Source organism: Cupressus sempervirens, chromosome 1, assembly GCF_028749045.1.
Source record: "Cupressus sempervirens isolate cs-2001-9-10 chromosome 1, ASM2874904v1, whole genome shotgun sequence".
Taxonomy (NCBI): domain Eukaryota; kingdom Viridiplantae; phylum Streptophyta; class Pinopsida; order Cupressales; family Cupressaceae; genus Cupressus; species Cupressus sempervirens.
In genome coordinates this window covers 515330193-515343874 of record NC_143118.1, presented here as the reverse complement: position 1 = coordinate 515343874, position 13682 = coordinate 515330193, and the positions used below count along the sequence as shown (strand labels likewise).

The 13682-nt window shown below is 36.8% G+C and overlaps 1 protein-coding gene across 1 annotated transcript in view; it reads left to right on the top strand.

Moving 5' to 3' along the window:
• Positions 1–6538, top strand: part of LOC149578497 (Mitochondrial inner membrane translocase complex, subunit Tim44-related protein) — a 220744-nt gene extending 214206 nt beyond the window's left edge. The window contains exon 11 of the mRNA XM_089829480.1: positions 6017–6538. Within this exon, the coding sequence (XP_089685606.1) occupies positions 6017–6103 (87 nt within the window). The 3' untranslated portion in view covers positions 6104–6538. The remainder of the gene's footprint in view (positions 1–6016) is intronic.
• Positions 6539–13682: the final 7144 nt, after the last annotated feature.

The window sequence follows — 13682 nt, the reverse complement described above, 5'->3', positions numbered from 1 at the left end:
CGAGCCATCTCGGTGATTGTCCTGTTCCGACGTTCAACTACACTGTTTTGTTGTGGCGTGTGGGGTGTGGTGAACTGGCGTTGGATGCCATGTGTATCCAAGAAGCTGGAGAAAACATTAGAACAAAATTCCCCCCCATTGTCTAATCTAAGAGTAATAATAGATTTCCCAGACTCTTTTTCAACTAAGGGTTTAAACTTCTGAAATACAGTAAATGCATCGAATTTCTTTTTAAGAAAATACACCCACATTTTTCTCAAACAACAGAAAATACCTGTACCCAAGAACAGAAGGAGTGGCCATAGGGCTGCAGATATCAGCATGAACAAGCTGAAGTACTTGAGAAGCTCGCCAAGAATCGCCACTGGGGAAAGGTGTGCAATGTTGCTTCCTAGCCTGACATGCGTCACAAACTCCAAGGTGTTGGGTTTGAATCTCTGGCAAACCAAGAACAAGCTCATCCCGAGCAAGTTGTAAGAGATAATACACATTTAAGTGCCCATATCGCTGATGCCAAAGTGTGCTGATGGAAGATCGTCGAGCAGCCATAGCTAAGTCCTGAGAATCACCAGAATCAGTAAGTTTGAAAAGACCATGATCCTCAAGACCAACTGCAACAGTAGACTTAGTCGCCCGATCAGTGATGGTGCACTGATGTGAACTGAAGGTGACTGCCAAGTGTGGAGAATGTCGCAGCAACTGACTGACCGAGAGTAGATTTAGTTCCATCCCTGGAACGTAGTACACATCAAGGAATATGAGCTTCCTCCCAACAGACTGAATTTGAATGTTGCCTTTACCAACAACCGTGTACTCTTCTCCACCACCAAAGATAACAGAATCTAAATAAGGCTGGTAGTCAGTAAACCAGTCTCTACGGTGAGTGAAATGTCGAGAGGCACTTGAATCAATGTACCAGGCAGATTACTACACATGATCTGCAGGTCTTTTAGCCATGAAGGCGTAAAAGGCAGATTTCGCCTGCTCAGTGTGCTCTGCACTGTTCACTTTGGGTTGCAAACCTGATTGCTTAGACTGGGCAGCTAAGCGTTTCTGACATTCAACCTTCATGTGACCATACTTGTGGCAGTAGTTGCATTGAATGTTCTTTCTGGTACCATCGAATGTTGGAGCAGAAGACTTTTGCTGAGATGGTTGCTGAAATTTGCCCTTATCCTTCTAAAAGGATTTCGCAACAAAGGCTTGCTCAGTGGAGGTGGAACTGGAGCTGCTACCAAACTGTTGTTTCCACCGATCTTGCTGAAGCAGCAGGGTGCAGAGATCAGTGAACTTTAGATCAACACCAGTAGATGTGATGTTGAGAGTCTCGATAAAATGCTCATAGGATTTTGGTAAACTCCAAAGAGTGATTACCACAATATCCTCATCCTCCATCTTGCGACCGATGGCAAGTAACTGATCACGGATTTCTTGAATCCGATTCAGGTGTGCCTGGAGCAAGGTGCGCTCATCCATAACAATAGAAAACAGAGTGTTTTTCAGAAAGAAGGCTCTGCTCTTGTCGGAAGTCTCATGAAGACCTTTTAGATGTGTCCAGATTTCTGCAGCTGTCTTTCCGAATGGAATCTAAGAAAGCTGGTCATTAGCTACGGATAGTTTGAGAAGCATTACTGCCTCTCGATTGTTCAGATCCCATGTATCTTGATTAGGTACCGGAGAAGTCGGACGCTACGTAACACCCAGAACAAGTTGAGCGGTGTTGCAATATTCGAAGATTGCAATGATGCGCTGCTTCCAGGTTCCATAATTGCGACCATTGAATTTGGAATTATGCTCGAGCAGAATATTTGTCAGAGATGTCATGGCACGTTTTTCAATGAAAATTTGTGAAAATCTGTGAAGACACATTCTTCGAGGCAAAAATACGGAAGACCCAAAAGAATCAGAGAATGACCCAGAAGAGAGCTCGAAAAACCTAGAAGGAATCTGCTATCGTTTTTTGAATCTGCTGGCTCGAAAATCGAGGCACAAAAATCGAGGCACCTAGAAAAACGGACGACAACCCAGTTGAGCTCTCGAAAAACCCACCAAAAATTTGCTAACAAAATATTTTTTCGACCCCAAAAATTAGGGTTTCGAGCAAAATAGCAGTCGGCGGCCAAAAAGGTCAAAAACAACAAAAATGGTGTTTTGCAGGGCAAAAAATGGTTGATTTTGATCAGGATTCAGGTGTTAGGTCTTTGACAGTGGAGAGATTGAGGAGTTATGATAAATCGAACTCCGGTCAAGCTTCAATCAGTGCCAAAAACGTGGGTTAAAAATGCTTGCGAAGACCAGTCACAAATCTGGCAGCCAAAATCGTGATTTGCAAAAAAAATCGTTCAGTCTTCTTGAACCGAGCAGACCGGATGCCAAACTCTGAAAAAAATGGACGCCAAACCCACGCGAGTTGTAGACCCGAGTTTGGGAATTTCTCTAGGCCGAAAACCCTATGCGGGTTTTAGAGAAATTTGACAGAAAAAATTTTGAAAAAATTTAAACAAATAATTTCACGAAGAAATTATAAATTTTTCCGAAAAAATTTAAGTAATAGCTCTGATACCATATTACGAGGTAATTGGTAAATACTTGCTTGTTAATAACGGAGACCGAAAGGTCAATTTATACAAAAGAATGAGACGATGTTTCCTTAGGAAACGATCGTAAAGAATAGAAACATTCTATTCCAGAGAAAGCAAAAAACGAAAGCAAACTAAAGCTAAAGATATTTACAAGATAACCATTAACTAATAATAGACGTCTTATCTATTATTGTAATAGGGGATATGGTTTACCTACAACTGCAGCCTTACCGACAGAGCACCCTTAAAAGGGGTGGAGCTGAGAAGCTCAAGCCTCCTTTTTATGGACCATACAGGATTATTAGACGTGTTGGAGAGGTTGCGTATGAGATTGAGTTACCATTTGGCAGTAGGATTCATAATGTGTTCCACGTGTCATGTCTGAAAAAGGCACTGGGACAACATATTATACCATCTCTAGTTCTACCTCCATTGGATGAGGAAGGTAAGCTGACATTGGTTCCTGAGGAGATCTTGGAAGAGAGGGAATGCTAGTTGAGTAAGGTGATTTGAGATTATTTGATTCGCTGGAGAGGTCTTCCTATAGAGGATGTCACTTGGGAGGGCGAGACTATTTTACAACATCCAGCTTTGCAATTACTTGTGGGCAAACATCTCTAATAGGGGAGGACTGTCATGTCCCCTCTTTAGCTTTGTCTAGTAATAACATCAGAGTTAGTCTATTATGGGATCTCACAGGCTGGCAATGGTGTTTAAAGACTTAGTTAGGGTATATAGTGTTCAGCGCTGGAGTTTTAGACAATAGGAGGACAGTTGAGAGTAGTTCCTTAATTGTAGGAGTTTCTTACATTTTAGGAGGTGGAGATGGGTTGTAGTCTTGAGTCTCTACGAGATCATTCTATGGTTTTAGTTTTGGGAGATTCAAAGATGTTCCTATTTTTTATGACTATCCCTGTTTTTTAAGGGATGAGATTGTCAGTTATTTCAAATTATCCGACATCAGTCATAGGAGGTGACGAGTTCAGTTTCACCTTGTAGAGGTGTTTTGGCTATCAGTTCACTATTTGGAAAATATTTTAAATATATTTAAATATTTTCCTAAGTTAGCCTTTTAATAATTTAAATAGGGCTAAGTTTTTAGCCACTAGGGAGTAATAAGGAGTTTTCTAGCTCCATCTAGTGAGTTTTTCCATCATGTGATAGTCTGTTGGAAAGAGCTCGGCCTCTTTTATTTAATTATCATCTTCAGGGACCTGTTTGACACTTGGAACTATTCTTATTGGTGAAATAATGATTTTCAGGCACTTGGGCACCAATTATTAAAGAAGATAACTTTATATTATAAAGTTCTCAAGTATTACTTTTAGGGTTCCTTTCTAGGGTTCGAATTACATGAGAAGATGATATAAGCCCAATGCAAGGAAAGGAAGAGTATCTTTGAATATTTTAGAAAACATAATTTGGCGTTTGGCTCTAATTTGAGCATTCCCTCACTAGGACGTCAAACCCTAGGCTAAGAGTTGATTGAGTTGGGACGTAGCCCTCAATTAGATCGGATTTGCTGATTCTTGCACAAGGTTTGGACATTGGTGGAGTTCCTACAGCAGTTCATATCATTGGCGTGGGAAAGTGAAGACTATCTTTGCAGCATTCCGCAGATTGCATCATTTTGGGCGTTGATCATTGTTGAGCAGATTTGTGCAGCAGTTCTATACCAGCTAGGCGTTGGATTTTGTGGGCATAATTATTGAAGATTGCAGCTGTTAGCAGCTTCTTATTTCAGACACTAACTGTATTTGAGGTACCAAACTTTATTGGTTTGGATATTAAACTTATTGGCACAGATAAAAAGCATTTCCAGAATTTCATATGCTTGATTGTATCTGTTTGTTGCTGTTACTACCTTTACAATGTACCAAGTTATTATGAAAATATCAAATAAAATCATTCCTTCTGCAACTTTCGTCTAGTTTTGCAAGATAATTAAAACACTTACAGGAGAACATAATTATTTAAATAAAATTTATAGCAGTAGCAAAGTAAATATCCACTTGGGATATTTCAACGAATTTGCTCCAGTAGCAAAAGATTGGCAGGGGCCTCATAAGGTGAGCCTATGAAGAGGTTTCCTAACTATGTAGCTCTGATGAGTAACATCATTGTGTCTTCTAGCCTCCAAGAAGCAATGGATTGGCAATTTGCTGATTTTTTGACCAAGCCCTTAGAAAAAAGGAAGTTTTAAGCATGCAGAGGCAAACTAATATTGGTGCATAATTCAACTTAGTGTGAATGTGTGAGTAGTTCATGTTATTTCTTTCTTGTAGTTCACTTTAGTGATTAAAGTGAAAGCCTTTCTATTTAGCTAATTAAGGCTAATAAAGTGTAGATAAGCAAACAAATATTTTAAGCTTATCTTCCAAATTATTTGCTATGTGAGATTATATTTCTATTTTAGAAGATAAGATTTTTTAGCTGAAGTATACAGGTAGATTCCAGATAGAAGCTCAGTAGCTCAGTACAGTGTAATAATTAACCAATTGTGCACTAGGAGTGCAATTGTCCATATAAATGAGGTCTCTTGACTTCCCTTTGAGATTTTCTTAAGGTGTCTTTGACTTAAGATAATGTCTTCTCTACTTGTATGTGTGGAGGATGTGAAAAGTGAGCCACTTGAATTTATGTGAATGATGAAAGAGTGGATAGCTATGGAAAATATTTGAGTGATCAAATATCCATTTGAGACGGATACAGGGAAATTGGTTATTTTAGCTGAAGTGTTGCAACTCATTGAGAGAAGGAGAATGCTTGAACTGTTAGTTTGGCACCTAGATACTTGTACATATATTGTGTCACAATAATAACACGCATTAGTGGAAAATACACCACATAATGTAATGACGACTCCTTAGGTAGGCCTGGCTCGATATATATTTGTTGCTCAAGCAAGCTGTCATTCATTTGATAACAACCTGCCGAGAGATTGCCACCAATTTTTTTGAAAAATTGCTATAACGCTCTTCTCTGTGTCATAGAAAATATAGTGTTATCTTGTAAGCTATAAATATCTGAAGTACTCATTAACAAGGAATGGAAATTAAGGGACAATCTTAAACTTGCAACTGACATTGGGCTAAATGGTATTTTTTGCAAGATGTGCGACTTATATAGTTGTCATTTACTGTTATGCATTCATTTTTACGTATTACCAGCTTTTTCATTAGATGTTTAGTCTATAGAAAGAGATTCTTTAGTTTATCTCGGTTGTCGCTTTCTATACCATTGCATTTTAATTTTTTGAACTATATCCTTCAATTAGATGCATATGTTCCATTCCATCTTTGCTATTTTCTCCATAAACAACTGCATTGCACTTGGGTTCCTTGAATGCTGATTTGATATATCCTTTTCTACTTTTATGATTTTGTGGAGGGACATTTATCTAACATCCATTTGTATTGTTTATACAATTTCAGGTGCTGGTTCAAGATGTCTGGGTATTTGAGAGATCGTTGTTTCAACCTGATGCAAGATGGCGTGTTTGTGGACGAATTTCCTTGTAGAACACAATTAAATGCATTATGCATATGCATTGGGAAATTGAATGAAAAAATCTGCTATATGGCTACTAGAGCTCATGTTACAGTGTTAATCTAAAGAAAATGCAAAGTATTTCATAATATGCCCTAAAACAGTGAAGAAAGTTACAAGGCTATTAAGAAGACAATTGGAGCTAAAGCTTTGATGTATAATAATAGCAGTTTCTCAAAGGATGAAAAACACGGTCAACTTGAAGGTTGTATTTTTATATTTGTGTTTATGGTCAATGATATGCTTAGACCATCATGTGGCATGCCATTCCTAGGGGATCACCAAGTCCATATGGAAAATCTCATTTATGTTTGTTTCCATCAATGCTACGTGGGAGAGAGTTCCAATTGTTTATTGAGGCATTTCAATTTATTTTATTTTCCTTAAATTTTGTTTACTATTTCAAATGGTGTTAATTTTAAAAGTGCTTAAGAAGGCCCCACCTTTGATCAAGTTTTGATGGATAGAGTTGGTACTAGGATGGTCATATTTTCTATATTGAACTCACTTTAACACTCTTGATTGCATTAATAAGCACATTTTATTCACCTAATCTCATTACTTATGAGAAAATACGACTGCTCAGGCTCTTTTACTAACTATTTTTATAACAAACTTATCTATTGGGTATCATTTTACAATGCATAGATTGACATGAATTCTGTTTGCTATTGGGTATCATTTTACAATGCATAGATTGACATGAATTTTATTTGCCATTTATAAGAAGAAACGCGTTGCGTCATAGTTCCTGCCCAAAGGACAATGGAAGTGAAATGATAAAAGTTGACATCAATAAAATAGATGATTTTTTTTAAAAATAATATTGAAGCTAATGGCTCATATATGTTAGAAGCAAAATAAAATTTTAGAAATTGCTTAAGAGAAAAGGTAATGAAAATGATCTAAAATTGATTCTAGAATGTATAGAGATTAAAATAAGTATTTTCAAAAAATTATAGAAAGATAAAAATATTATCATACAATGTAAAAATGATTAAAAATAATAGTAAAATGTGAGAATAATATAAAAAATCAAAATAAGTATCAATCAAAAAATTATACAAAGATAAAAATATGAACATATAATGTTTTAGATTACGGTAAAAATAGGTTTTGAAGGGGCCCCGAAACCCTTTCACATCCTGAAAAAGGAAAAAGCAAGACAACCACCAAGAAAAGTCTTTAAACCTACTAGAAGTAGCACCAAAATTAGGTTTTACAAGGACCTAAAATCACTTACATAGTCTAATTAAAGTACTTGGGTTTTACAAAGACTTGGAATCTCCAATATAGTTTTAAATTAAAAATCAAAAAACAAGACCAAACACAAGAACCAGATGTAACAACCCGAAAAAAGGACCTAAACAGGAACCCAACCAGAAAAGAAGACCCAAAGAAACTATTGCAGTTCTGTGATCATCTTAACTGCCTCCTTACCAATCATAGTCGTATCCTGGATGGAGTTAGCAGCTGAAAAAGCAACAACAATCAAGGCTTTCTTCCTCAAACTTTGTTTTGTCCTCTTGCTAGAACCCTCCGAAGATATGGTTCCTTCATTTGCTCTTTTGCCTAGGCTCGTCGTAGTAGCACAGATGTTTGAAGTAACTTGCTCCATTTTTGTTCCACATTCCTTGATAAGCATTCTAAGATTTTGCTCATAATCCTTAAGTTTTTTTGGGATGTCTCCCATTTGCACCTCCAAGTGTTTGATAATAGCCCGATCAACCACCTGGTTATGTTGCAAAGTTTCCACTTTCTTCTTCAACCATATTATTTCATTATAAATCCAAGAATCGACTTGGAGGAAAGAATCAGCTTTAAGTTTGGCAGAATGGAGGAAGGAAAGCTTGGTTTCCCTCTCTGGGGAATCACCCGCGTCTTCAACAATGGCATGTGGCAGGGATACAACTTTATCAATTTGTTCCCCCCCATCCATCGACGACTCCTCTTTAGTCTCCACAGGGTCATGTTGACTAGGGACGTCCTTATCTTGTCCCTCAGTCTCCTTTGCAGGAGTGGAAGCCTTCCCCATGTTTTCCTCCTCACTCATAATGGTTGGATCATCAATTAAATTATCCTTATCTTTATCACCTCCCCCGGACACAGTCTGAGTACCCTCATTATCAAACTTGCTCTGTTCCGAGTTATCCACAGTAGTTTCTTCCTTTTTCCCTTTCTCATTTTTGCCTTTTGTTCTTGGATAACCTTCCAGGTTAGAGCTAAACTCCCCAACACCCGTCCCTTCCTCTTCCTCTGGGACATCCTTAACTGAGCCTTTAGTACTCTCCGCCTCAGAATCCTCTTCAACAATTTGTCTTCGAGAGCTAGAGGGTTTCAGTTTTGCCTTATCTTTCTCTAGCATTCTCATCAATTTTACATTTTATGGACTGAGAATCCTTATGTTTGCCAGTGGAGGGAGACGAAGCAATGGATTTATTTTTACAAAAACCCTCTATGAGCAATATCAAACCTTCATGTAAAATGGGTCGTGACTCTTTCTTTCTATAGGCATACAAGCTTGAAAGCAAAGAGAAATGCAAATAGAAAGGGAAGGAAATTATGTCCTTATACCTAAAATGGTTAAGAAAGACAAAGTGGAATTGTGCACTCTTTTATTCCTATCGTCAAGGATAAAGTACTCATGGATACAGCCAAGCACATCATGCCAAATATTTTTAATCTGTTGCACATCAAAGAAGTCTCCATTCTTCTCCAATTGCTTCTCCTCAGCATTCGTCTTCAGGAATTTTTTGTAAGCCGCATTGGAAATGCTGGTCTGTTTTGAGAATTTAATACCTTCCATGGGGAGCCCAGTAACCTCAGCTATGAATTCCTTAGTAAGCTTCACAGTGACTCTGTGGAGAGTAACTTTGTCATCAACCCAATTTTTGAAGAAGGCAGTGGTGACATGGGGTTTGAATCCATTCAAATGCTCCAAAAAACTGACCACCTTCCCTTTCTATAGAATCTTCCAAATGTCCTGCCTAGCCTTCCAATCATCACATTTTTTGGGCTCATGCTTCCTCAGTTCAACCCCCATTTTACAGAGCGAACAAAAAACCAGAGACACCCAGATACCGATAGCATAGAGGTTGAAATGAGACCAATTTTTTGTAACTCGAGATCGAGGTCGCCTTTTCCATGATACATGCAGAGAGCACATAACCTTCACATGAATGTACCTCCTCAGGGAATGTAATTTGACATTCATAAGGCCACTCCCCCAAATCATTAAATTTCTAATCCAAGCAAATCTTTCCCACTTTGGAATGAATAGCATCATAATTAATAATCGCTTTAAGATCCACGTGCTTGTTTAATTCATCAAGCCACCTCAGCTTATGCCCCATTTGAATTGCATGATTGGCTATCCAGTCAGCGGCCCCATTGGCTTCTCTATATGTATGGGAAATGACCACTTTTTCAAAATTTTGAAATAAGGTTTTGATTTCCATAACCATAGCCTCTATAGACCATGAGATAGAATTTTTATTATTTAGGGTATTGATAATATTCAGAGAATCACCTTCCAACCATAATTTGGAATACCCCAAATCAACAGCTAATTTAATGGTATAGAGGGTTGCAGTAGCTTCAGCAATATGGCTATTTGTGTGACCAATAGGGATTGCTATAGCATCAATAACATTTCCCACATGATCTCTAAGAACACCTCCACATCCTGCTCTTCTCGAGTTTCCCTTAGCAGCTCCATTGAAGTTCCCTTTGATCCATCCATTAGGAGGAACAAACCATTTTATGATCGATCTAGGATTATCAATTTTTAACTTAGATCCTTGAGATCGTAAAGGGTTATCAAGTTGGAAGGTTTGACCAGACTTCCTCTAGGATTTAAAATTCTCCTTGAAGGCTCTGATGATATTCTGACCAAGCACCCATCCTGGAAGATCTTTATTTCTAAATATTCTATTATTTCTTTCTTTCCAGATGCCCCACCAAAGGTGAGGGAGGGTTAATTTTCAAAGAAATTGAGCATCAGGATCCTTTGAGGGGCAGCTCCAACTTTTGAAAGAAAGATCCACATTGTTTTGATGGACCCATGTCATGCCCCAAAAATTCAAAATCTTAGTCTAGATTTCCTGGGTAAGAGCAACTCAAAAACATATGATCTCTATCTTCAAGTCCATTTCTACATAAAGTACACCTATTAACCACATTTATACCTCTTTTTTGCAAGTTGTCAAGGGTCGGAATTTTGTTTTGGAAAAAAATCCAAAAGAATATGTTAATTTTGGATATGAGACCCTTGATCCAAGCGTGTGACCAGAAAGGTTGATTACCCTTATCCTTTGAAGCAAAGATAGAAGAGACTTTAAATTGACCACTAGGATCAGCATGCCAAATAATCTCATCCTCAAGATAAGGGTAAAGAGAGACAACATTTAGGGAAAGTTGGATATTACTGAAACCTTGATCAACATTAGTTAAAATCACCCATGAATCATTCTGCCAATAATGACTTACTAGAAAGCCAAATCTCTCTTTGCATCGGTCAACTAAAGCCTTGTCATGAAAGTCTCCAATCAAGGGATGGTCCTTAAGCTAGATATCGTCCCAAAATTTCACCTTTAGCCCATTACCAATTTTCCAGGAGCATCCTTTTTCTAAAGTTTTCTTGGTCCCCTAAACAGCTCCCCATATGGAGGAAGAATGAATAACATCAGGGGAGGCAAAGAAATCAGGAAGGGATTTAGCATTGAAGAGGTACTTATGTTTCCGTATGGTACTCCACTCTTTGTTGTCATGGTAAACTCTCCACCCCTGTTTGGCTAAAAGGGCTTTATTCATACTTCTGATTTTTCGGATTCCCAATCCCCCTTCACTGCGGGGTTTATAAACTTGATCCCAGGCAGTTAAAGGCATTCTCCTTTTTTCCTCAGAGCTAATCCATAGGAAAATTCTTTGAATTTTATCAATTGACTCATCAAATTTAAAAGGAATTCTTAAAAGACTTAGAGCATAAGTAGGTATGCTTTGGAGACAGGCTTTGAGAAGACTTAACTTACCAGCCTGGCTTAAAAGATTTCCTTTCCATCTCGCCAGTTTCTTGCTGAATTTGTTTATAAGATCTTTCTAGAAAGCATCAAGGACCTTCAAGCCTAGGGGAAGCCCCAAGTAAGAGGATGGGAGAGATCCTATAGAACATCCCATGATTTTAGCAATTTTAATTTGTCTGTGGATAGGGGTGTTAATAAGAACACAACACTTTTACTCCAGTTAACCAATTGTCATGATGCAGAAGAATATAAGTTAATAGCTTGCTTTAAAATTCTCTCTTCCTTCACTTCAGCCTTACCCATGAAGATGGTATCATCAACAAATTGTCCATGAGAACAAATTAAAGGATCGGATTGATTAATAATAATTGATAATTATAGGTGGAATATAATATTTTGATTAAATTGTTATGAATAACTATATTAATGTTAGTTTAAAAAAAATCATTATTTCTTTTAAACTAAAAGAAATTAAAATATTATATGGAATTTTAGAATTGATGTAATAAAATAATATAAGATAATTAAAGATATATATATATATATATATATATATATATATATATATATATATATATATATATATATATATATATATATATATATATATATATCACCTCAATTTTAAAACAAAATGTAGTAAAAAGAAAATGTCTATGCTTAAAAATATATAGTTGAACACTATTACTAATGCTAATGGTCACAAAGAGACAATTTTAAGAAGAAAATTTGAAAGAAGGCTTCACACCCTCTACAAATCACACCAAATTAAAAAAATTGCTCTCATTTGTTTATAAAACAAAACACGTTAGCAATAAAAATTGCTATTTTAATGACATAACAAACTTTAAATTAAAGAGAAAGTAAATTAGTGATGGTTTACAAAACATGTCAGCAATAAAATATTGCTATCTTAATTGGATAACACGTGTAAAATTAAAGAGGAACTAAATTAGTGAGTGACTCAAAAGGTAAGGTATACTAATTTTTTGGGGAAAATAAACTGTGTACACTCTTTGGACAGATGACAAAGTACAATGCACAGTAGATTTGTTGTTCATTTTGGGAATTAAGGATGATATTGCACTATATTGGAAATGAGGGCTAACATTTTGCAACTCACTGGTAATATAATACGACACTTGGAGCTATCTATAAGACACGTATCCCTTTGTGGATACAAGCATGTATGTAAAATGTTAGAACAATAGAGAAGGAAGGTGTTTTGTTCTACAAATGCCACCTAAAAACAAAAGGAAACTTATGTAAATATTTTCACTCAATAATACAATAAAATACATACTCCTTAAAAGATTACTGTATCTCCTAATTTTCTTGCATAAATTGTTGGCAAAGTGCATTCAATTGTGTTTCTCCATGGGCAGGAGAGAATGAGGAGAATGAAAGCAAAGAAAATATAGAGACAAATAATATGGAAGAGAAATTAACAAAAAGATAGCTGAAAATTATTCTTAGTTGTTTTCAATCACTCTATCCAACCTACAGTTCAACTAGTACTTGCTTGCACCAATTATCTTGACTGTAATATTAAATGTTGAAATAATATGCAACAAAAGTTTAGTGGCTTATAGAGACAAGGAAAGGAAAGCATAAATAATGTAGATATTCTTTTTACAAATTGGGGATGTGTTTCAAATTTCTAGTAATTATCCCCATTCAAAAAATATGTATTGTAACATTTTTATAAAAACTATTAAAATTATAAATACATGTATTATAATTACAAATTGGGGCTTGCATCGACTTTAGATCCAGGTCGATCACCATATTACTAGAGAGAATCGGGTGTGTAGACTTTGTACCTTAGCAGAGGTAGAATCTGAGATCCATTTCCTTTTCAGATGCCCCGTATATTATGAGATTAGAGGGAGATTTGATTGTATGTTTAGCGATTGCAGATCCCTCTTAGATTTCTTCAAGTACACAGACCAGTGTTGCATTGCACTTTATCTCTATGAGTCCTTACAGCTTTGCAACCATACTTTACAGCTATCATTTCCCAGGAGTTAGACCCAAGCACAACTTTTTATGACCTTCTCATCGTTAGCTCCAACTCAGAGTGTGAAGCGACTGTGCAGTTTCCCTAGCATGGGCCATTCTAGATCTATGATACCCCACAGGGGACCTCTTCACCATTGACACTCCTCTCGTAGCACTCAATCTCACCATAGGGCCTCTAGTAGCCGCCAACCATATCAGTCGTTGTTGGACTTTTTCCCTTTGAGGACGGATACCTAATCTTTTCCATGATGTCTCCTGCCTTCTTCATTTATTTTACTTGTTCTTCCGTGGACATCATTTGGTACTCCATTTGTCAACTATCTTCTTGGTGTAAGCTTCCAATCCCATAGACCCAAGTTGTGGTCTTTTGTTGGATATTAATAAAATTATCTTATCTATCTTATCTACTATTTATTTGATTGAAATTGGAGTTTTTTAGCCGTTGTGAATTAGCCTAAAATTTAGCAATGTATTGCTTTCTCTAGAGTTTTAGGAGGCAAATTTTGAA